Source organism: Sorex araneus, chromosome 4, assembly GCF_027595985.1.
Source record: "Sorex araneus isolate mSorAra2 chromosome 4, mSorAra2.pri, whole genome shotgun sequence".
Classification (NCBI taxonomy): Eukaryota; Metazoa; Chordata; class Mammalia; order Eulipotyphla; family Soricidae; genus Sorex; species Sorex araneus.
The window spans coordinates 143,075,298-143,100,511 of NC_073305.1; the positions used below are offsets into that span (position 1 = coordinate 143,075,298).

At 34.5% G+C, this 25,214-nt stretch overlaps 1 protein-coding gene across 1 annotated transcript in view; it reads left to right on the plus strand.

Annotated features, from left to right (window-relative positions):
• RFX6 (regulatory factor X6) overlaps nt 1-23,215 on the plus strand; it is a 56,719-nt gene extending 33,504 nt beyond the window's left edge. The window contains exons 7-19 of the mRNA XM_004614001.2: nt 1,277-1,384; nt 5,327-5,404; nt 5,508-5,621; nt 7,925-7,974; nt 10,643-10,802; nt 11,816-11,960; nt 13,603-13,712; nt 14,734-14,851; nt 16,456-16,578; nt 17,218-17,424; nt 18,658-19,164; nt 20,290-20,502; nt 23,040-23,215. Coding sequence (XP_004614058.2) covers nt 1,277-1,384; nt 5,327-5,404; nt 5,508-5,621; nt 7,925-7,974; nt 10,643-10,802; nt 11,816-11,960; nt 13,603-13,712; nt 14,734-14,851; nt 16,456-16,578; nt 17,218-17,424; nt 18,658-19,164; nt 20,290-20,502; nt 23,040-23,215 — 2,109 coding nt within the window. The remainder of the gene's footprint in view (nt 1-1,276; nt 1,385-5,326; nt 5,405-5,507; nt 5,622-7,924; nt 7,975-10,642; nt 10,803-11,815; nt 11,961-13,602; nt 13,713-14,733; nt 14,852-16,455; nt 16,579-17,217; nt 17,425-18,657; nt 19,165-20,289; nt 20,503-23,039) is intronic.
• The last annotated feature ends 1,999 nt before the right edge of the window (nt 23,216-25,214 follow it).

Consider the following 25,214-nt stretch of genomic DNA (forward strand, 5'->3'; position numbering starts at 1 on the left):
TATAAATTATTATAATTTATTTATTAATTTCTTAATAATTTATTGAAATAATTCTGTAAATTATTTGAAAATAAATGTTAATAAGATTAAAATTATGGTAGAAAAGTAAACTATTACACTTTTAGTATAAAATTTGTTTGAACATTTATATCAAGGTAGTTAATAAGAAATTGGTGTCTAAAATATCTGATTTTCAAGAACTCAAGTCTTGCCAAATCCTTCTCAATTTATCATGATCAGTCTATAAATTCTACAAAGCTTTTAAATGACAAAACAGCTTAGAAACCAATCCTACCTATTATATCAATTGTGTGAAAAAATTGTCTCTTAAACATCCTCAATGTGACAGAAACAAGCAAACAAAAAACTCTAAAATATTTAGAAAAGTACACGGGCAAACTAAAAGAAAGTGGCTCCTGTTTGAAATAGTTTCTTTTTTTGCCATATTCAAAATTTCATGCATTTATCAAACTTTTGGTTATAGTTCAGAGTGTTAAAATTTTTTATGGGAAAGGAAATAAATACCACCTGGAACACTTGCATGCTAACATACCTATTTCTGTTATTAATATTCATTCTATATTTGTATGGGTTTCATGTAGATGTGTTAGTGTTACAGGAGTAAGTATTCTGTTTGTCACTTTTTCTAATTTTATGAAAATTACTGGAGATGTGTTTTTACTAGGAATTTAAAAAAAATCAATCTAAAAATAGCTGAACTTCCAATAAAGTAAGAAAAGTTCAGAGCATTAGTTTGGGAATCAGGAGACAAATTTCATCTATCACAATCTTACCACTATCTCTGACGAATAAAATAGTTAAATTCTTATAATCTCATTTTCCTAATTCATAAATGATATCGGATTGGGAAATTCTTATCATATGCATAATTTTAGGATCATATTGTTCAAAATAAAAGCTTTCAAAACCATATAACTTCAATAGTTTTAAAATATATCTTTCAAAGTTATGCCATTAACAAATATGAATGAAAATAAAATCTCTAAAAGTTCTGAAAGCTAATAAATGTTCAAAATTAAAAATATTAAGTGAGAGAAGAAATATGTCATTCTTAAAACTATTGTTTGGAGTAAATACTCATGCTAATTAGGTCTAGTTTATCAGTTACATGGTTAAAATAGTTTACCCAAAGTTCTTAATTTGTCATGACTTGCAAAATGAAGAAGAATAAAATGAGTTTGTATTTTACTGGAATTGTGTTTTGGAGCCAAATAGGTAATAATGGTTTATTTCTTCTTATTTTTCTAAATTATAGGGTGGCTTCACACGTAAATACTCTCTTAGTTCAAAAACTGGAACACTTCTTCCAGAATTCCCCAGTGCGCAACACCTTGTGTACCAAGGATGCATTTCTAAAGACAAGGTATCAATTAAAGATACTTCTCTATTGATTTTCTGATATGTTGGTTCCATATCTCAATTTGCTGGAATCTCCTGGCACATGCAGGAAGCCATCAGAAATCTGCATAATCAAACATAATTGACTGATTTATAGGAGGGTGGGACAAAGGTTTGCTAACATCGATTAAACACTTTCCAATTAATTATTTACCATCTTGATGATAGTGTGTAATCAGAAAGTGGCAAAACCCCTCAAAACACTATAGATTTTTTTATTTAAAACATAGTATCAAGGAAGAAGATATGTCTATCACAGGAGTTTCTTTAAATATAAGTTTATGTTTTTTCTTAGCTCTATTTAACTCCAGAAAAAAAACTGTAGTCATCAAGCACTTATCAAAGACAAAAATACCAGAATCCCTAAAGGGGAGATGAATGCCGAAATGAATCGTAGAACTGTACAAGACGATCACAAAGGCTACTTCAGTTCTTTAATCCTGTGCTCTCCTAAGTCTGCAATGTTTTAACATTTGCTTTTGTTTTTTAATTTTGGGTCACAATCGGTAAAAATCAGTTGAGGTTTCTGATATGAGGGAGATTGAGCTATACATTCCAGTATGGAAAATTGGTGCTTCAACCCATTGAGCTGTCTCCCCAGTCACTGCATTTAAAAAAAAATTAAAGAAGAGCAGTTCTACAGTGTTCAATTTATAAATAATTTTCAATATCACTTTATGATGGTTGTATAATAAGTCTAAGCTTAGATTTTTCTATACTTCTGAATTTCCAGATTTTTTTCTGGTCACAGGCTAACTAGTAGTAAATTCTCCTATGAAAGTAGGTCTTAATGATTTCTACATTCTTCTTTCAACTAACGTTCCTTTTTCCCATTAGCATTTGAGGAAAACACATTTCACAATATTCTGAGTTAATTCATACTTTTAAGGTGCAAATACGAAAGTATGTGATTAGCTGATAGCCAACTGAATTACTCTAGCAATAGGTCTTCTATAGAAACAGGAACTAAAAATGACACACTGATTTTGAAAAAGATATTTTTATAAGAAGAGATGCCAAATAACTCCTGGGATTCTATCTGATGACAAACTCCCAGTTAAGAACAGGAAAAGTGTTGATGATTCTCAGCTGCAGGTTCCAAACCAATCAGTATTGGTAGGCGACCTTTGTGTAAAGGATTGCTTACATACAAACACAATAAGAAAATACCTACTGTGTAAATATACCTGGTGAGAGGGGAGTGGGGGAGGAGGGCGGCAGAGAGCAACAACAACAACAACAACAACAAAAGGAGTTAAAAAGACAAAGACAGAGAGATGACAAACATTCTAATAAGCTTATTTCATTTCTGTGCTAGCCTCCACAGTTTTTACCTACAAATTTGAAAACTTATCTATAGCTTGCTGCTGGTTTGTGATGCAGTAATAATTTCTGATTTCTAAATTAATTCTCAAGGCTCCTTACCAGGAGCACCAGAGAGCAATACTCTACTTCATTCGTTGAGGATAGCGGATTCTCTCTTTTCATCTTCTTAGCTAGCTTATAAATTCCCCAGTTGCTAGCTTTGAAGTACACAAAACATTTGCTTCCCTGTGGCAGGAAGGATGGAGACTGCCCAGTGAGAACGGATCTCCCTTCAGAAGTATTACCGAAAGCTGAGAACCTGCTATCTGCCTTGTCATAGTGTAACTGAAGGCAACTATTCCGCCTCCTTGCAGTCTCACCCATTTGCATGAGGCTATGTCTTTTCTCTGCTTCTGTCCTCTATAATGTGATATTAATCCACCCCCAACATTTAGCAAAATTATATCAATAAGGATTGAAAAGCGTACCATAATTAAAGTTTCTTATACAAAGACTATGTAAATAAGTACCAATAGTGTAATTTATTTTATATGCAGATATAAAAATAAAATTTTATATGACAAAATTTAGAAAGTTTATATGTACATGTCCATCTGTATGATATGTATTGAATAATTTGACAGATAAACAGAAATAATTGAGAAAATGAAAGCTTTATTTTAGTTTAGTAGACTTAGGATTCAAATGGTTAATTTTTGAGAACAGTTATGGATCCATTTTTATCTTTGAATGGAAATGAATGCTGTTATTTTTCATTAAGTATGATTGGCAGCCCATTTCATATAACATATAATACCAGTGTTGGAAATGGAGCGGATGTCTCAATTGTATTAATGGTGACATCTGCTAGAGTAGATCTGTACAGTATATTCACTGAAGATAGACTGGTAGCTTGCTTGTCATCAGTATATAGCTGTGAGCTTAGACACAAAGATGAGTGCTGTCACTGGGTTGCAACGGTTGGAGAGCAAAAGGTTCGGGTAGGAATATCACCCTTAGCAATCAAGATACTATTGGGACAAAAATAGCTAACATCTGTCAATTACTTACTTGACTTATGGATTATTCCAACCACTCTACATGTGCTATTTCATTTACTTCTCATAATGACCTTAATACATATTTACTGCTGTTATTATCTCCACTTTTACAGATGAGAAAGTCAAAGCACAAAATTAAGTACCTTGCCTAATATCACGTAGCTTGTGGGGGCCAGCTTAGAGCTGGCACTCATATCCGGGTTATTTGAGAGAAAGGCTCACACATTCAGTCTCTAAATCATGCTCCTATGCACATAGAACACACAACTAATAACATGTAGGGACATTTCCAGAGTATACATGTTTTGAATTTGAATATTGTTAAATTAATAGATTAGTAACTATAAATTTCAAGTTTTATAATATGTTTAAAACTTTTCAATAATGCAAGCCAAGATATCGATGGTAAAACAGAATTGGGGATATTTCATAGTCAGTATTCAACTTTCAAATTATTTTTAAGTCACTGTCATTTGATAACACTTCTAATATTGTTTTATAATTAAAATAAATTATGTCTTATAATGTCTTAATTATATGCCAAGTACTGTAATATATGAATTATATTTTATTTAAACTTAAATTGTGCCTGTGGCCTGTACGGAGATCAAAACTGTGACCTTGGCATTATTAACACCATGCTCTAACCAACTGAGCTAACTAGCTGGGGCGAAGGCACAGTGGGTAAGGCGTTTGCCTTGCACGCCCGGGTTTGATTCCTCTGTCAGAGAGAGCCGGGCAAGCTACCGAGAGTATCTGTCCCGCACAGCAGAGCCTGGCAAGTCTCACAATGAAGATGTTATTGGTGCCCGCTCGAGCAAATCTCGAGCAAATCGATGAGCAACAGGATGACAGTGACAGTGACAAACTTAAACTATGGAAGTAATATGACTTTTACCGCTTTGGAGTAGACTGTGCTTTCCCTTTAACATGTATTTCTTTCTCTTTTCCCACTCTGGAGGAGCCTGTGTTGTCTCTTTCCACTCACAAATCTCCCTCTTAATTTCTTTAGATAAAAGATATTTTGCTTTGTTAAAAAATTATATCAGTAATATGTTATTACTACCCTGCTTAAAGGCTGGAGATTCTAACGCAAAAGCAGCCTCTGCAAAGGTCCTTGGTCAGTAGCACAGGGAGTGAGATGTGGCTGACCCCGGGCCCGCAGTGGCCACACTGAGAACCACTGCCTCACACTCAGGACAAGCTCTTAATAATGAGACTGTGGGGAGATAATGATTTCTTTGCCTTATTTTCTCAGCTAAAAGGTGTTTTCTTTTGGTAGAAATGTATAATGTTTTGGTTCACAGCACCATGCATAGTCATCTGTGTCATTGGTTTTATCACTTGTACTTTCCACTTGCTTTCTTTTCTCCCTTCTCAGAACAATAAACTTCTTGAGAATTGTGCCTGTTTTTATTCCATAGCTTTAAGAAAAATTGCTGGCACATGAGAGAAACTTTGAAACTATGTGTTGAATGTCTGAACAATCTAAGGCAGTGTTGAAAGGATGGCTTGTTTAAGCTTTTTCTTCCTTAAACTAGGTTGATACTCTCATAATGATGTACAAGACTCACTGTCAGTGTATCCTGGATAATGCAATTAATGGAAACTTTGAAGAGGTAAGGTTACAAGAATGCTTTGCTTGCCACTTTATATATTCTCTGTTGTCCTGTTCTTAATGTGTGTTCATATTAAGGAAAAATATTTTTCTTCTGCAACTAGATCCAGCATTTCTTATTACATTTTTGGCAAGGAATGCCTGATCATCTTCTTCCCCTGCTTGAAAACCCTGTTATCATTGATATTTTCTGTGTTTGTGACTCAATTCTTTATAAGGTAAGCTTTGTGAAAAATCTTAAACATAAACCATATACTTTTAAAGCACGTTAAATCAAAATATTAAAAATTAATTTCAATAATTTTATTTGCCTGGAGATACACCATTTACTTGTTTCTCATAAAAATCATGCATTTTAAGTCTGTGTCTAATAGTGTGTTAACTTTAATGTAAAACTATGTTAAGTAAAACAAGTTGAATTTCAGTTTGCAACTAAGGATTACTTTAAATGTGGCACACTAATTCATGAAAACAGCTTTTATTAATTATTTTATAACTTATTTTCATAGTAAATTTTAAAACAAATTTTCACATTATCAGTATCTTGGACAAAGCAGAAAAAGTATTCATGGAAATATCTAGCTTTATTGTGTTTTGGTGACCAGTGCTATTAGAGTAAGAGTCCCAAAGTGTTTACAGAAGGATCATAAAGACATTTTGAACAAAGACAAGATGGACTGATTGGACTTCCAATCAAGCAATTGATGAAGAAACAATAATTTTCGTTGTTTCCTAGTTAGAGGAGCAACAAGGTTCAAACTGAGGGAGAAAACTATATTGTAGTGTGAGTTTTAAAGTGAGTTTGATTATATTTACTAGTTTAGTTGTCACAAGGAAAAGGAAAGTCCTTTCTTTGAAAAATAGAGTTTACAAGAACCTATTACTCATTAAGAAAAAAAAATCCTTGTTTGTTGCAGAAAATATAGCAGAAATTAGATAGACTCAGTCAACAAGCAGGTTTTCAGAGTAAGAACTGATAGGTAGACAGGAAGAGGAGTGGAAGCTCTTAGTTTCAGTTTTTTTGCTCTCCCTCAGTGGAGGGTAAGAGAATGTATAGAGTAGTTTGTTCTGGGCTTTAGTTTAAGTAGAAAAACAGAAGGAAATATGAGGATGATCCCAATTCCTGAGATGAGTGAGAATGTCATTTAGAAAGGAAAGATTTAATTTGTACTGAATGCTTGCACTATTTGACTCGAGGAAGTAAAGAAAAGAGGAAGAGAAGGTGACTCCAAGATTGGTAAATAAAAATATCTGGGCTTCATGCATACACATTTCTGACCACCAAAACTGTATTTTCAGCTGGCGAGATAGCTCAGTGGGTTATAACAATGTTTTGCATGCCTAAACTCCAGGTTCAATTGCTGAGCACTGAGCTGAGAGTAGCCCCTCAGTACCTCTAGATGTTGGCATTCTTCCCGTAAGAAAATTATACAACCTATCAGTGCTTCCAAGAAATATCCTTTTTAAAACACTGATTTTTCCCAAAATGTTTTTTTCCAATTTCCTTAAATCTAATACAGATTTAAACCCCGAGTTTAAGTACTTTTATTTTTTCCATTTTTTTCAGTGGATTAAGTAATATATTCACTAAGAGGTACTAGAATATTTGGCTTTGCACCTCAATCCAATTAAGTCAGGTACTTTCTCTATGCTATCTATAATAATAAATTAGAGCTGTATTCACGGCATTGATTAACAACTATAACTGTTAGCTTAATTTTCTTCTCCAAGCATTGAACTCAGTAGGGCATAGGTAGTACTGTAAAGGAAGCAGGAAAACTGCTATTCTGTTAGGTCTTCATTTCATCTCTGCAGAATGGATCTGTATTTGATTCATGAAATAATTACCCAGGTCAGTCTGTTAGTAACAAACATCATGGGCCTATGCCATACTGTCTCTTGTTTTAACTGTCTTATGCACATGGAATATGTCTGTATTTTGCTGGTAGACTAAACAGCTATCTGTAGATTAGGTTTACCCACATTTTGAAATATTTCTCCTCTGACCTCTTGATCTGCTTCTCCAGGCCACCCCACTCATTTTATTATGCCACTCAGTAAATAAACAGAGTGGGAGAATAAACCAAGTGAATCTGCACTCTCCCAATCTGTCTAGTCCCCCCATCTCCTTATTTACCAGTTTTCTTTGGAGCTAGGCTCAGTCGCCACTAATTTCTTCTTTTACTAGTTTTTTTCTAATGGTCTACCCACAACCTCACCCATATTTATGGTTTATTCTTGCTCTTTCTTTTAAGTTCTCTTTCTGTCCTGATAGTTCACTCTCAAAAGCTCGTGTATTAGTGTCATCACCTTAAGCACCTTACTGAATGCTTTAGATTATATCCGTGTCTAATGGGGTATAATTTACACACACAGCATGACATACGTATATAGCACACACAAGTGTAATTTATAGAAATGACTAGCATATTCTCTGGAAATCTGGAAAATAGAAATTTGCAATAAGTGTACGTCTATAGCAATAATAAGAATATATTAACTCTCTTTTGTTGTCATTAAGGTCCTCACAGATGTGCTAATACCTGCCACAATGCAAGAGATGCCTGAAAGGTAGGTCCAGTCATTAAAACATGACAGCTTTTTAGTAAAGGTTTTAACTGTACATATTTCCTGAAGCATAATATATAGGAATAAATTGTTCTATCAGAATTATTTTCCTGTTCCCATTCCTTTGTACTGTATTACCTGAAAGAAATGTCCCTCAATCCTTGTATTTGAACCTCATTGAACAAAATTGATAGACTAATTCTGAAATTCCTTTAAGAATTGCCCAAGTGAGAAGTTAATATTAAGGTCTCATGGACCTTTAAGATACCAATTGTATTCTTCAATGGAAACTAGTTAAATGAAGATAAACAGGGAAACCTGATGGAAATTATCACAAAAATAAAAACTATAGGGAAAATTATTTTAATGTTATTGTTAACTTTGATTTTAATTGAAAAATTAGAAAGTGACATACCTTTAAAGCTATTTTTATTGAAGCAAAATTGTTTTCTTAACATTGTCTAGGTTTTATTTATTTATTTTTGCTTTTTGGGTCACACCCAGTGATGCACAGTGATTACTCCTGGCTCATGCATGCACTCAGGAATTACTCCTGGTGGTGCTTGGGGGACCATATGGGATGCTGGGAATCAAACTCGGGTCGCCGGATGCGAGGCAAACGCCCTACCCGCTGTGCTATCACTCCAACCCCATTAACATTGTCCAGGTTTTAGATGTACAATAATCTAACTTAATATTTATCTATGTTACATTAATATCCCAAACAAGTTTGGTTTCTGGAATTATCACTTCTTTTAATAAAGCATAAGACATTAATTTAAAATTATACTTGAATATTTTTCACAATGTCTTCTCTGGTATAAGAAGCTAAAAACATGGAGGAGGAATCATATTGTTTAAAAAAACAAATTCTAATGAAATTTTGAAATTTATTTCAGACATCAATACATATAGGACTGAACATGGTGCTAAGTAGTAAAAAATATTATTTTTATTTTCCTTTCCTTTTAGACTTTCTTTCATCTAATAGAGATTATTGGCCTGGTTAATCCTTTATTTTCTTTATAATTTTGGTTTATGTATGCATACTTAGTGTCAGACAAAAATCTTGTGGCTAGTAGAGATAGTGACACATATTCAACGTAGCATGCAGTACTCTACATAACTTATTTCATTTAATTCCTATAAGAAGTCTGAAAGGGAATTGTAATATATTTTCTCTTAAGTAATTCATTATTTTAAAATAGTTCACAGTTAGTGTAGAAAATTAAAAGCACACATAAAGTGCATTTAAGAACCACTTTTAATCTTACACATATTGGTGGATGAACAAGCACTCTGGGGGCTTCCCTTGGAGATACTCAGCCAAGCTGTCCAGTCAGTTCAATACTTGGGCTCATGATGTAATTCTGCACTGACCAAAGATGCTAGAGGCCACAAGAGCGGATCCAGTAATGCTTAGGGGGCTCCAGAGAAACCGGGTACTGCTCTGGGGACCATGAGGTGACAAGTTAGAACTCAGATTTTTACATGACAGGCATGTGCTCTTGACTGCTGATGAATATCCTCAGCCTGCTCCCTGCAGTCTTCATATCTTAATGGCAGAGAATTCTCCCTAGGAATGTTCATAAGCAAACACATTTTAGAAAATGACACTAAAAATGCAAATAAATTATACACACTCTGAATGTATGCTGTGAAATCAGTTCTTAACAACAAACGTAGATCAACATTGTCATTTTCAATGATTATTTTAACCCCCAGCTTCTGGGAAATACTATCTTATAACCAATTTCTTATCACTAAATAATTATGTTTTTAAAAACACAACCTATCAGATTATTCCAATGTAGCTCTTACGATTTCCAATTCACATGAGGAAATGGTGAGCAGGAAGGAGTCATTTGTCAATATATATGATTCATAATGTATTCAATAGGAGAGATAGAACAGTAGGGCGGGTGCTTGCCTTGCATGTGGTCAGCTTGGGTTTGATTCCCTAAGTCCATACATCTCCGGGAGTGATCCCTGAGCACAGAGGCAGGAGTAAACCTTGAGCACCTGCAGTTGTGGTCACAAAACAAACAAAAACAGTTATTTGTAACTAAGATTAAAACCTGAAAGGGGTTGGGCAGACAGATAATACAGCTTTGTACAATTATCTGTAATACAGATAATACATGCTTTGCTTGCAGTTTTAATCTCCAGCTCTGCATATGATCCCTTGATCCCCTCCAGGAGTGATCTGTGAGCTTAGAGCCTTGAGTAAACCTAAGAGCCACTGGGTGTGGCCTAACCCCAGCCCTACGCTGAAAAAAAAAGCCTAGAGTGACATAATGGTTCCAATTTGATGTTTATCATGGAACTAACATATGCACACTTGTACTTTCCTGGAAATTTTTCATAGAACATGATTGAATCATGAGTCAATTTTAATAATAAATTATTTGTAATTAGACATTCTGCATGCCTGAACACTTTGTATAAATTATCTAATGCAATCCTCATACTAATCGTTTGACACATATACTATACTAATTTCCACTTAACAAATGAGGAGAGAGATGCTTAAGAAAAAACAGATCTAAATTGAACCTAAGATGTTTGAAGTCATATTCTTGGAATTATAGAATGATGACACACTGCCATAAAACCATATTCATTTAATGAGGAATAAACTGCTTTACAATAGTTTTTTATTTTTTTGTAGCTTACTAGCAGATATCAGAAACTTTGCTAAAAACTGGGAACAGTGGGTTGTTACATCCTTGGAAAATCTCCCAGAGGTTCTTACTGACAAGAAAATACCTATTGTGAGAAGGTTTGTTTCTTCTCTGAAACGACAAACTTCTTTCTTGCATCTTGCCCAGGTATGTTGGTAAACTCTAGGATATTGGTATTCGAGTTACCAAATCAAAACACATTTTTTTCTGGGGTAGGACCTGGGGCTTAGTGATAAAGAGCATGTCTAGCATATGTGGGGCTCTTGTTTCAATTCCCAGCACTGAGCACATACAAAAAGATCCCCAAAATAATAATAATGATGAGAATAAAGCTGTCCTCTGATAGCAAGACTGAAGAATTTTCAGAGATTAAAGCTAAGTAGATTGTAATTAAGTGCACTGTAAAATCTCAGAATGAATGAGAGAGCTGAACAAGGTTATCAGAGGAAAAGTTGATATGTTTTGAAATATGCATATAATCTAGGTAATAGTACTAATGTTTATTCCAATTTGTAAATATTTTGGTTATGCAAAATAAAAGCAATAGGAAAAAGTTGATAGAGTGTAAGTACATATGCCACTTTTTGATTTTTTTTGTAAATTTAAAATGATTTTAAAATGAAAAAAGAAATATTACCATCCCCTTTGATTAAGTACAATTGTAAACTCTTATTTGGGAAATTAATTCATTCTATAGAAGTGAAGATTGTGGTGAATGAGCTCATGTATTTCATATGAATTCCTCAAATCCAACACACTTTAGACTATCTAGTGATATTGCCCTCTCAAATAAAAATAAAAGTAATTCTAAAATTAGGATAGATATTTATGTTATGAAAATATATTGTTGCTGTTTTGTGAAAATTTCTAATCTTTTCACTAAAAAAAGCTAGCTTGAAATTGTTGCATATATGGCATGTAAAATTGTAAAATCTGTTTTTCCTGATTATGGATTTTTTAAATATAATTTTCAAAAATCAAAACAGCTTTCAAACCTTTAACAGATCTCATCATGATTCTTCATGATTACTTTTAGCGTTTCAAAAGAAAGCAGTTCTTTATGATAGTTTTCCCTTTAGGAACTATTTCTCTAGAAGCCAAGCATTTCCTTTAGATAAATTAGTAGTGCTATAATTTAGGTTTTTACTTTATCTATGCAGATTGCTAGACCAGCTCTCTTTGATCAACATGTTGTGAATTCAATGGTGTCTGATATTGAAAAGGTTGACTTGAACAGTATTGGATCGCAGGCCCTTCTCACCATTTCAGGCAGTACCGATGCTGAATCTGACATCTACACTGAAAGTAAGTCTTCTGCCTGTTTAGAAAGGGTTTCCCAACTTTGGCAGCATGGATTTGAGTAACTTTGAGAGCAGCATTGTCTAGTGCTCTTCTGATTTATATCCATCAGGTGCAAGTCTAAGTCTCTAATCAGAAATATCTCCATCTCTACATATTTTCAAATAACTCATTCATTTTTAAAAAGTTGGTTTATAGAAAGTTTTTTTTCTTTTTGGGTCACACCCAGTGATACTCAGGGGTTATTCCTGGCTCTTCACTCAGGAATTGCTCCTGGCGGTGCTGGGGGACCATATGGGATCAAATCTGGGTCTGCTGAGTACAAGGCAAACGCCCTACCCACTGTACTATCGCTCCGGCCCCAATAGAAGCATTTTAAATTAAAAAACAATACCTTAAAATGTATTTATTGTAGGAAACTTGTAAAATGTAAAAAATAGAAGAATGTAAGCTATCCACAACCACATTCATGCCTCTTAGAAATAACCAAAATGTAAATAACCCTAAAATAATCACAATGGTTTAAAATTTTGTTTCTGGTTTCACATTACAGTCATACATATTTCCACACATTTTACCCTTTGGCTACATATGGTATATGATGCATAATATAGTGGTATCTCAACACAGTACCATTTCTCAAAGTAGAGATTCCATGCTCAGGCATAAATTCTCTGACAAAGTTTACAAAATCAGTATGTAACTAGAAAAGCCGACTCAATTTCCAAGGAATACCAACCCATATTTTCCCCTCCTTTTTTTCTGTAAAGAGAAAAATAATGATGTCTTGCATAAACTGTGGACTCATCTCTGGGAACATTCCAGTTTCAACACTGCCTTCAATTTGGTGACAAAAATTATATTACCCTTTGAGATTCCGTAAATTTCCTTTGATAAAATGATAAGTTTTAACTGTTCTCTTTAGATTTCTTATAAAGTGTTACTCATGTGTGCAGTTTAATTCTGCAATGCAGAATTTAATTTTGCTAAAGATGGAGGCTATATTCAGAAGGAAGAAAACCAACAGCTTACTTTAGTCCTCACCTTTCAATGAATCTGTTGCTTTTTATAAAAATGTAGGATTCAAAATAATCAGTTTTGTTGACCATTTTCTCTGGTATGGGCTGGAGCTATAGCACAGTGGTAGGGCATTCGCCTTTCACGCAGCCGACCTGTGTTCGATTCCTCCGTCCCTCTCAGAGAGCTCGGCAAGCTACCGAGAGTATTGCGCCCCCACGGCAGAGTCTGGCAAGGTACCTATGGCATATTGAATATGCAAAAAACAGTAACAATAAGTCTCACAATGAGAGACATTACTGGTGCCCGCTCTAACAAATCGATGAGCAACGGGATGACAATGACAGTGACAGTGACAGTGATTACATACTTACATAAACCAGTTTTCTACATATTTTGACACATATTTAGGATAAAAATTTTGAAGAGTAAAGTACTATAAATTTCTTAGCCATTGTTTTCAACAGAGAAAATTAATTCTTTGGAATGCTATAGAAAATTAATTCTGTAGTATTCAGTTAACCATACCTGTCTTTTCCTAATGTAAAATTAAAACCGGTTTTAAATTTAATTTTTCTTGGTTTCAATGTAGAGTATAATATTCTGATTTATTAAATGTTTTCTATGGTAGATGATTCTATCACAGTGTTCCAAGAACTGAAAGATCTCCTTAAGAAAAACGCCACTGTGGAAGCTTTTATTGAATGGCTGGATACCGTAGTAGAACAGAGAGTTATTAAGGTACTTTACCAATGACAGAGTCAGAAAATAAACAAATATTTTTGTTCTGAGTAAATGCTTACACATTAATAGCTTCTTGGCTGGTAAGTGAAAGTGGAATGACATGTGTGAAATTACCTTGAAAAGATTTTTAAACCTATACAAATTGGGCAGCCAGTTTAGGACTTTGTTAGATTTGAGTGCACTGGATATATATTTTAATTCTATTGTTTCTTGATCAAGGGGTACAGAACTTATACCTTTTCTTATCAGTCAAAAGGTATAAGGACAGTGGGGTGCAGTAATTTTGTTTACCAAATGTATAAACATTAACATTATTGTAAATCATATCTCACCAATAATAAAGTTCTAACAACATAACATCAGTAGTTGAAGTTAGAAGTTAGATATAGCCCTTTTCTAAACAGATATCTTTTAAAAAACAAATGTTGAAAACAAATATGGTATTTAGTATTGACATTTTTTAATTCCAGGAGTTCAGTATTTTGTGTTTTCTGTGTAGTTGCTTCAGTTCTTTCAGTTAACCTTCAAGTCATCCATCATGAAACAAGGCAATAAGAACAAATATATCCATCACTGTTTGGTGTTAGCCATTCCATATCAAGGAAACTAGTTATAGCGTAGGGACTTTTTTTCTCCTGGAAAGAAAACAGATTATCATTCAGAACCAGAGAAGTCAGAGTTAATCATTCACAGAAATATATAACCTTTTGTTCACACTTCGCCTGTTCTTTTTAGTTTTGTCAAGGAAGAATTAGATATAAAATTTTTATGAATTATTTATTTTCTGCTTAATTCGATTAGATAACAAACGACAACTCTATTAACCTTAAAAAATGACAACAAAGACAGACTAAGATAGAAATCTCTGGGAAGATCAGCTAATTTGATGTCATAGGTGGTGTGCCTTGCCATCTGTCCATTTTTTAGATAGCTTCATCTATCTCTTCATTTGTAATATGATGCATAGAGTTAAGAGATGACATATTTTATAATTTCATGTTTTTCTTTTACTTTTCAGACCAGTAAACAAAATGGAAGGTCATTAAAGAAGAGGGCTCAAGACTTTTTGCTGAAGTGGAGCTTTTTTGGTGCTCGAGTAATGCACAATCTCACCTTGAACAACGCATCCAGTTTTGGTATTTTACATGCTTTACAAGACTCTTCTTAAATGACATCCTATAATTCCCAGACATGTTTCTTAGTAATCATTAAGCATTGTGGCACTGTTGCTTTTCAAACTATACGTCAATGTCAAGAATGGTAGCTATGAGTCTGACTTTAGATCACACGAAGAGTTAAATTCTAACATGCTTATCTCTGTGGGTTTTGCAAGTTGGTCTATTCATTGTAGAAAGGGGGGGGTTCTCTTTTCAGAGGGTTTTGGAGGGGTTTTAGTGAGATAATCCACATGGAAAAGTATTTGCCTATGCCTAGAAAGGACTTGATGAATCTCAGTCACATGATTATTACATTCTATCAATGCCAATAAAAGTTTTGTTAAACAGGCAATAATTAATGCAATATTTAGCAATGGCACTACTCATTCAAATAGAGCAAGTTTTTGTGTTTCTTCAAAGCACTCACACAGTAGCATTGCAGGTATCAAAGAACAATGTAGAAGCACAGTTGCATAGATTACTGCATCATCTTTTCTAACCTACATGACTTATGAAAAAATTGATCAAGTTTGCTTTTTCAAGTGTTGAATATCTCTTGACATGAGATATGATCCAAGTGGTAGGGACACATGCCTTACATGTAGGTGGCTCTGAGTTGTGTCTGAGTTGTATCTCTTGCATCACATACCCCACTCCCACTATCAGCATCTCCAGGTATAGTTCTGGTGGTCCCCAACTACTGCCAGTGCCTAAGAACTAGCCAGTACTGGACCTTATAAATAGTTGAATATTTTCTTTTCTTTTAAGTTATCTGAGTTCTTATTTTTATATGTAGCACTGCACTGTCAAATAAAAAATTCATAGAGAAGGGGTAATGATTTTGAGTTGAATTTTGAAGTCTTATGTTATAAAATAGATCACAGTTGGCTGCAGTACATTGTTTTAAGCTCATTTTTAGTGGAAGTAGATTTTAAAAACTGAGCTTGTATTAAAGAAGACGCAAAATGTATTCTCACTTTTTAAAATAATCCAACTCATATTCAAGGTTTCTTAAAATACCCAACATTGAAGCCTGTTTTGCTATAAAACAGGTTTGTGCTGGCAATAATTAAAGAATGATTTTTCTGTGACATCTTCCACCTGAAAATTATTGTTTTGCATTTTTTAAGTCAAAGAGTATTTTGTATCAGGTAAGATAGACATCTTACTTGATAACTTCTTTCAGACCATGATGGCCATTGTCTAATTATTTAGTACAAAGTAAACAGAAATAGAGCGGAGTAGAGCTCATTCTCCCCAGGTTAAACTTTATCACACTCCAATGTGTGCCCTCTTAAAGCATAAAGCGTGTCTCACTTTCATCCGTATTTTCCTTTGATGTAATTAGTGGCCAAAGAGTTGGCAGGACAGTACACACAGTGAGCTAGGCAGGCAGTACAGAAAAAGATTAGAGACCCAAGTTAAGCATGTTGGTCTTAGCAGGTCATTTAAAGTCCAACAAGTATTTGTTTATTTCAGTTGCTCCTTGTAGAGTGTAGTGAGATGGTCACAAAGATAACTCGACTTTTTCTCCCTTTTTTTCATCCTCTGATTTCTTTCCTTATTCCCAATCCATATACAAGGTTCTTTCCATTTGATCCGAATGCTTCTTGATGAATACATTCTTCTGGCTATGGAGACCCAGTTTAACAATGATAAAGAGCAGGAATTACAGAATTTATTGGACAAATATATGAAGAATTCAGGTAGGTAAAAGAATGTATATTTTGGGGAATATTTTTGGTGGAACTTCAAGAAATTTTCAGTACACATGTTAAGTAGGTTTAAAAAACTCAGAGTTCCCCCCAAAGATGTCACAACTAACACCGTTTAACAATACAGTAGAGCTCTATTTTTCTTTCCTTTGTTTATACACAGAATACTGGAAAGTACTTTACTGGAATCTCTGATTAAAGATAAATCCAAGTTCTTCTGATTTATAGTAAGATGAGAAGTGATTCTGACACAAAAATTAACTGTAATTCAAATATTGTGGTATGATGCTTTAAATGGGGCAGTATAAATTCTGTGTAGGCTTAGATAAGAGAACACATTTATTTAGGTTTTAGTGTTAGTGACTTGCATTTTAAAGACTATTTACTACAGAGAAGACTTTGAAATACTCTTATGAGAGCATGCCCATCAACAAATACATAGTAAACTAGATCCTGTACCACTGCTAAGACCTGTCTGAATTGCTTCCTATTGAAAACATTTCCCAGTTTACAGATTTATGACACAAATTAAAATATTTTCATTTTGTTTGTTTTCCTTAAACTTAATTGCTAAGAATTTGGGAATAATTTAGCTTTCTTAATTTAAAAAAAAAAACACCTTTTTTCCAGATGCAAGTAAAGCTGCCTTTACTGCTTCTCCAAGTTCTTGTTTTCTGGCCAACCGTAATAAAGGGAGTACTGTATCCAGTGACTCTGTGAAGAATGAAAGTCATGTGGAAACAAATTATCTTCCTCTGCCCTCAAGCCAACCAGGAGCTGTAGTATCTGCTCTGCACCCATTCCCTGCTGGGAATACAGACAACATGCCTCTTCCAGGTATGCTGTGAAATACACTGAAAATCTCTTGAATCTCAAGATGTCTTTCAGGAATCTAGTTTCTCTCTGCTTCCCTTTCTCCATCCCTTTCTTCCTTCCTTTCTTCCTCCTATCTTCCTTCCTTTGTTTTACTGAGGAAAAATACTAATTTTAAGGAGAATGTGCAGTTCTCTAGAGAGCAAGAAGAAGAAGAAAAAATAATGGAAATTTATGCCCTAAAGGACATGGACAAACCCATGGAGTGCTGAAAAACTGCTTCTTGAACATTTTCCACTTGTGACTCTTTTTTGAATCTTGGGCCAGTGCTACTAGAAACACCATATACTCATTAATTTTTATTTCCGGGTCAAAAACTCTGTGGTTGTCAGATTTTTCACAACATCCACACTGTTACACAATACTATAATACTATAAGGGATCACAACCCACAGTTTAAACAGCTTGGCTATAAAAAAAGATACTACACACGTAGAGCTGGGATGTGGGCAACTTTTTCTGCTTTCTTAAAGTATTTTCAATGCATCCCAAGAGCAAAAAAAAAAAGTCATTCTAACTGGCTGAGAATAAAAGTTCAATACTTTTGTGATTTTTTTTTCTTTTTGGGTCCCACCAAGCAATGCTCAGGGGTTAATCCAGGCTTTGCACTCAGGAATTGCTCCTGGCAGTGCTTGGGGGACCATATGGGATGCCGGGGATCGAACCCGTGTCGGCTGCGTGCAAGGCAAGCGCCCTACCTGCTGTGCTATCGCTCCGGCCCCACTTTTGTGATTTTTAACAACTGTTGCTCATGATTTTGTATTACCACTATTATTAACATGGGCACGACACTTTGACACTAAATTTTATCAAGAAACATGTTCAATTAGTGAAACTTATTTAGTGGAAGAAAATTACAGAAATATAAAATCCTTATATGTTCTGAGGGTAAAGAAGTGCTATTTATTTTGACATTTGAGAATATCATTTATTTTCTGTTAATAATTACAATGTTGAACTCAAATTATCTTTATAATCTATGAAAATACGAAGGCTTCCAGACCTTTACAATGATCACTAACTCCACAAGCCTGCACTCTTGTGAATATGTTTGTACTGTTATGATGTTTTATAATCCCAGAATTTTGATGTTGCTCTTTGGAGAGTAGAAATGAGTAAATTAGATGCAAGTTTATATTAATCTTTTAAATACTTTTATATTCCAGTAATGAAAAATATTACGTTTTTTTTTTCCAGGTCCAATAGAGCTTCCCCAGAACACTGGTCATCTGATGACCCCACCCATTTCTCCTGCTATGGCAAGCAGAGGAAGTGTCATTAACCAAGGACCAATGGCAGGGAGACCTCCAAGTGTAGGTCCAGTGCTGCCTGCCCCCACACATTGCTCAACTTTCTCAGAGCCTGTTTATCCTACTCAAGCCAGCCATGACTTTTATGGGACCAGCGCTAACTATCAGACTGCATTTAGAGCACAGCCCCACCCACCATCAGGACTCTATCCTCATCGACCAGAGCATGGTCGGTGTGTGGCCTGGAGTGAACAGCAATTTTCTAGAGATTTCTTCAGTGGCAGCTGTGCTGGGTCTCCATATAGTCCTCGGCCACCTTCTGGTTATGGACCCTCCCCACATGGCCAAGATTCACATGCTATGCAGTTTTTAAATACAGGAAGTTTCAATTTCTTGAACAACACAGGAGCTGCCAACTGCCAAGGAGCAACATTACCTCCTAATTCACCTAATGGTACGGAACTTTTAAATATTTTTTCCTGACTTTTGATATGGCAATAAGGCAAAATCAGACATTGAGTTTCACCTCTCCTGTGTAGTGTTTCTTCCATGTAAGGCTTCTAGAGATCATGTAGAATTCAACACTTCAAGCTAATATATTTCATAAACATATCTCCTTAATTCTTTTTTAAAATTAATTTAATTTAATTTATATATCTATTCATTTTTTGGTTCCTGGAGCACTGTCGTCCCATTGTTCATCGATTTGCTCGAGCGGGCACCAGTAACCTCTCCATTGTGAGACTTGTTGTTATTGTTTTTGGCATATCGAATACTCCACAGGTAGCTTGCCAGGCTCTGCTGTGCGGGCAGAATACTCTCAGTAGCTTGCTGGTCTCTCCGAGAGAGACGGAAGAATCAAACCTGGGTTGGCCACGTGCAAGGCAAATGCCCTACCCGCTGTGCTATCGCTCTAGTCTTCCTTAATTCTTATGACTTTATGAAAGCTCCTTTCTAGATGCCCATACATGAAAAAAATTGACATTAACATTTTTGTTGCTAATCCTAGTAACTGCAAAGAAGAAAGTTCTGTCTTTGAAAACATTTTAAGATACTTTAAACTGTAAAAATTTGGATGAAAACCATTCCTCACACTGCAATGATAAAATACATCGTAGTGAAGAGTTGGGAAAAGTTTTGGACTCTTTCAGTCAGCAAATAAGATCTCTTTAATATTTTTCATTCATCTCCTTGAAGTATAGGCCAATTCTTCTAGAAACATTATTCCATAAATAAAATCAGTACTTTATAGAATGTGTTATCTTTGTGAGAAAAGCTAATTGTACTCACTTTTACTTTATAGGTGGATCATATTAGTTTCATAATGGGATATGGGAAAGGTGTAGTATTTGTCTCAAAATAGTAATAAGATGAATAATGTTTATTTTCTTAAAAAACAAAAAAGCATAGTGAACAATGTTCATACATAAGTACAAATCCAATTCTATAGTAAATGTAGATTTAGATGTATCTTCATAGTATGCCATCTTTAGGGATATACTCCATTAACTTATCTTTTTCTGTCTTCATGTTATTTTCTTCATAATACATTAACACATTCTTGATGTTTTTGTTATAGGATACTACGGAAGCAATATAAACTACCCAGAGTCTCATAGGCTGGGGTCAATGGTTAATCAACACGTGTCTGTTATCAGCAGTGTTCGCTCACTACCTACCTACAGTGATATCCATGATCCACTCAACATTTTAGATGACAGTAGTAGAAAGCAGACTGGTTCATTTTATGCAGACACATCACCATCTATTACTTGTAGAACTCCAGTAGTAGGTAAATTCTTTTACTGGTTCTTGATAATATTTTTTTTAAAAAAAGGTTTACCTTATATGTGGTGCATGAGTTTGGAGAAGCTGTGTTGAGATGAAATGGGCACTCAGACCCCCACAACTGATCTCATATTTTTGTATCTGTTAGTAATGGGCTTAGCATTTTTCACTGTATATGTATTATTATGGAATCTATTGCTAGATGTGCTATTTTTTAACAAGAATTGCTGGTGTACATTGCACGTGTAAAAATGATACAGTTGTCAAGTGTAATCTAGTAGGCATGGTTTTTGAAGATAGTAATGATATCTTCTCATTACCACCGTGAGACCTAAAGATAATGCCAAGACCTTATAATTTCCGTTAGCAACCAAAATCACTCCAAGTTTGAATAATAATATTCTTTGTTGGAGTCCTCAATTTTACCTTAAGTGTGATTTACACCCCTGTGATTTTCATTGCTTTATGATATTTTAAGTAAAAATAAATGGAACAGTATGTTTGCCATGAAGTTCCTTCACATTTTATTTCAGCTAGTTAGTAATCCTTTCAGAAAATTCTGTAATGTACTAGATGAATCATTAGTACCTAGCAAATGTCATTCACATTTGTAAATGAGTGAGTTGAAAATGGACAAAAACTTATGTATAGATTTAACTTCTAAAGTTATCAATGATGTAGCACTGTAGTAACACTGTCATCTCGTTGTTCATCATTTTGCTCGAGCGGGCACCAGTAATGTCTCCTTTGTGAGACTTGTTGTTACTGTTTTTGGCATATGAATACACCACGGGTAGCTTGCCAGGCTCTGCCATGTGGGAGGAATACTCTCAGTAGCTTGCTGGGCTACGGAGGAATTGAACCTGGGTCGGCATCATGCAAGGCAAATGCCTTACCTGCTGTGCTATGAAACATGTAAATCAATAAAAACATGGAATTATTGTCACATGGAAAGAATATTTATATATAATGATACTGGTTATATAAAATAGATGCACTCTTCTAGTGGCATATTAACATACATAACAGGCCACGACATCCAACCAGAGTGTAGCAGAAAGAGAGATAAATTCCATCTCTCCCCACTGAGCGTGTTTTCCAATAATTAAATAGGAAGCACTTCTTCCTTTCCGTAACCCTCACTGCTGCTCCCTGAGTAGTCAACCAGTGCAACTCATGCTATCTACTGATGGTCATTGCTTCTAGGTTACTCTAATGAAGCAGAAAATTCCACTTCAGGAAGTTTCCTCACCACAAGACTAAAATGTACCGTGTTGCTAGTGTTACTATTAGTACTGTTTACATGCAAAGATAATGTAAGCTTGATGGAACATAGATTAGGTGTAGGGTAGATTCTTGGCTTTATTGTTAGTGTTGACTTAGATAAATTACAAAGAGAGCTTCGGATTGGAAAGAGAGATTATAGTACAAGGTGAGTTAGATCCAATATATCTTTCCTTAGTTATTAAAACCTGGTGCATAGTGACAGAGAAGATAGTAGTTCCAAAAAAAAGAAAAAAAATAAATGAGAGGGTAATGACCTAAATACAGCAAATGTAGTGTGTCAGGTAGTCAAGTCTTTTGAGAACCTATTATGAAACAGACTTCATTCTAAGTGTGAGAACGTTTGGTCATCAGTACAAATTTCTTGCTTTTAGAAAGTTTACATCCTAGAAGGATGTTATAAGACAATGCATATATAAATAATTGTATTAGAACATAATTTCAAGTTCCTAAAGTCATGTCACTAGGGTAAAATTTTACATAGTAAGGGAGGAACTGCTTTAGGCAAGGTAGTTGGGGAAAACACACTGAGGCATAAACATTTTAACTGAAAGCTGAGTGAGGAGAGATGGAAAGAAAGGGACAGTGATGCAGTGATTTGATAACAGCACTCTAGGTAGAAGAAACTGCAAGCTCTAGAAACTGGCTCTAGAAACAAGTTTGGAAAGCTCAATAAATAAAACGAAGGGCAGTGTGTTTTGAGCCTTGTGAGGGAAGAAGAGAGTAGAGCAAAATCAGAAGGTGGAGATTAATTCACATAGATATCATTAACAGGGACATGGAGTTTGAATTTTATTAAAAAGTAATGGGAAATCAATGTAGCATTTAAGAGCACACTGCAACTAGGTTACTGAGGCTCTCCTTTGGAGGGTGAGAGGGTATAGTGAAGAGCATTAGACTTGTTGAAGTGTCGCTGAGTTGGTCTCAGTAAAAGAAGATGGTGGTTTGAACAAGAGTTGCGATGCAAAGAGAAAGTGGTATATTAGGGATTTATCTTTGTTAGAGAATTGTTTAAATTTAAGTTTGAAATTGAGTTTTCTTTGAAAAAGTACAAAAGAAATATTTTCTGGGAGACTAGCCAAAGAGAAAATAGAGTAAAAGAATTTCTCTGAAAAGTCTTATATAATCAAATTTAGTATAAATATGTGTGCTAAATGTAAAATGAAATACAGAAGTTTTTATGAAAATTAGTGGTGTTTGCATAAACAAGAAAACACTCATCGTTTTTCAGTTGATAATTTATTTTCTTCCTTACAGCATCCAGCTTACAAACTTCAATTCCTTCATCCTCAACTCAATGTATGTATGGTGCATCCAATCAGTATCCAACTCAAGAAACCCTGGATAACCATGGACCAAACAATAGAGAAATGGTGTCTTCCTTACCACCAATCAACACTGTGTTCATGGGTACAGCAGCTGGAGGCACTTAAACCGACAATCTGGAGTTGGGTTGAAAAATCACTACTACTCATCTAGTAAAGAAAATAAGACATGCTGTGACCAGACATCATTTTTCTAGTAGTCACTGGCACAAACATATGGATAATGCTGGATATGCTTGCAGTTTGTCTTGCACACAAATTGTTTAAAATGTGATCATTATTAATAATAGTTTCAAGAGTTATGAAACCAGTGGAGCTTTGAAAATGCAGACATTTCAACTATGAAGATTCACTATTTCACATATTAATTTATTGAAAATCTGTGTGCTATTTCATCCTTGGATTCTAAAAAAAGAGAAAAGTTTATTTAATGCTTTTAAATGCTTCTAATTTATTAGGATCTCAGAATTGCTGTTTACTACTCCCTATTTGACAAAAAGTCAAATGTGTATGTACTACCTCCTATGGAAATGTTTACAATGTGAATTCAATTCAGCATAGACCAAAGTTGCTTGACTTCCAATTCCTATACATTTGTTCAATAATTTTTGTTACATAGCAGTATTCTGATTCTATGTAACTGAAAGGAGATTATAAGTGTTTTCCTTGATTTATTTAATAAAAAAGGATGAAATTAAAAAATGTATGGGAATATTTTTAAAGGCTTGGCTGCTGTAAGGACTGTTCCATTTCTGAAGAACATTGAGAAATTTCAGGCAAAAGCTTCTTTGGATTAAATTAAAGCAAACCTTGTCAGAACAACATAATTTAATAATATTTGCATATCATATCATGCATATATATAAAGAAATTATGTCTTGTAGACTAAAATTTTATAGATTTGGAAAAAGTCCTTAATCAAATACTTTGTTTATAAACTAGGAGTAAATGAATGTTCATGAATCGTCTGGTTTCAAACGCTAATTTAGGAGTGAAGAATTACATACAAATTAATGCAATTTGATAAACCATACATTTTATTCTATTTCTTTTTTTTGAAATATGTACTAAGTGAAAGATTTATTTTAAGACTCATAGTTTATAATGGGAAACTTCCAGTAACATTACAGGCTTCTCCTGTAGTATCGTAGCAGTCCTTGTATTATTTGTTTCAAGGATTGGATTATAACATAAGTTCCAGATATATTATAAGAGGATCATATGTCCCAATTCCTCACTATACATCATGATGTACTTTGGTAATGAGAGACTGTAGAACTGTTTCAGCAAGCAATAAACAATTATTTGTGGATTCATCTGAGTGTTGCTGCCATTTTCTAAGCAGTGTGTTTTAGTGGAATCTAGTTTATGAGCTAATTTAGTGGAAAAAAATTTCATCACTAAAAAATCATGGGAAGTAAAAAAATGAATATTTTATTCTTTGCTATAGTAATAATGTAATAATACCCAGGAGAAAAAAAATTAATAACTGAAGTAGTAAACAAACATCTTTAAGTGTTTGGGTATGTATTGAAAGTTAAAATCAAATTTCCATTGCATATCAATGAAATATATATATATTCAGTATCTAATGTAAAAATTTTGATAGACAATATGGAAAAATATCAAAAGGAAAGTATGAAATAGAAATTTCCCTTACAGAAAGTAATTTTTTTTTTTGCTTTTTGGATCCCACCCGGCATTGCACAGGGGTTACCTCCTGGCTTTGCACTCAGGAATTACTCTTGGCAGTGCTCAGGGGACCATATGGGATGCTGGGAATCGAACCCGGGTCGGCCGCGTGCAAGGCAAACGGCCTACCCACTGTGCTATTGCTCCAGCCCCACAGAGAGTAAGTTTTGATGTAATGATGGAGTGATGTGATAGAATAAGAAGCTCTCTGAAATTTTTGTGTAAAAAATGACATGGAGAAAGTGGTGTTTAGAGAACATTAGCAGCAGTTGGAGGGAGCACCATTTTAGATACTACATGACAAGTTAGATATGAGAGGGAGAAAATGATTATATCGAAGCTGGAAAAATAGCTCAATGTGCCAGAGCACATTCTTTGCACACAGGAAGTGCAGGTCTGGTTTGCTCGCCACCAG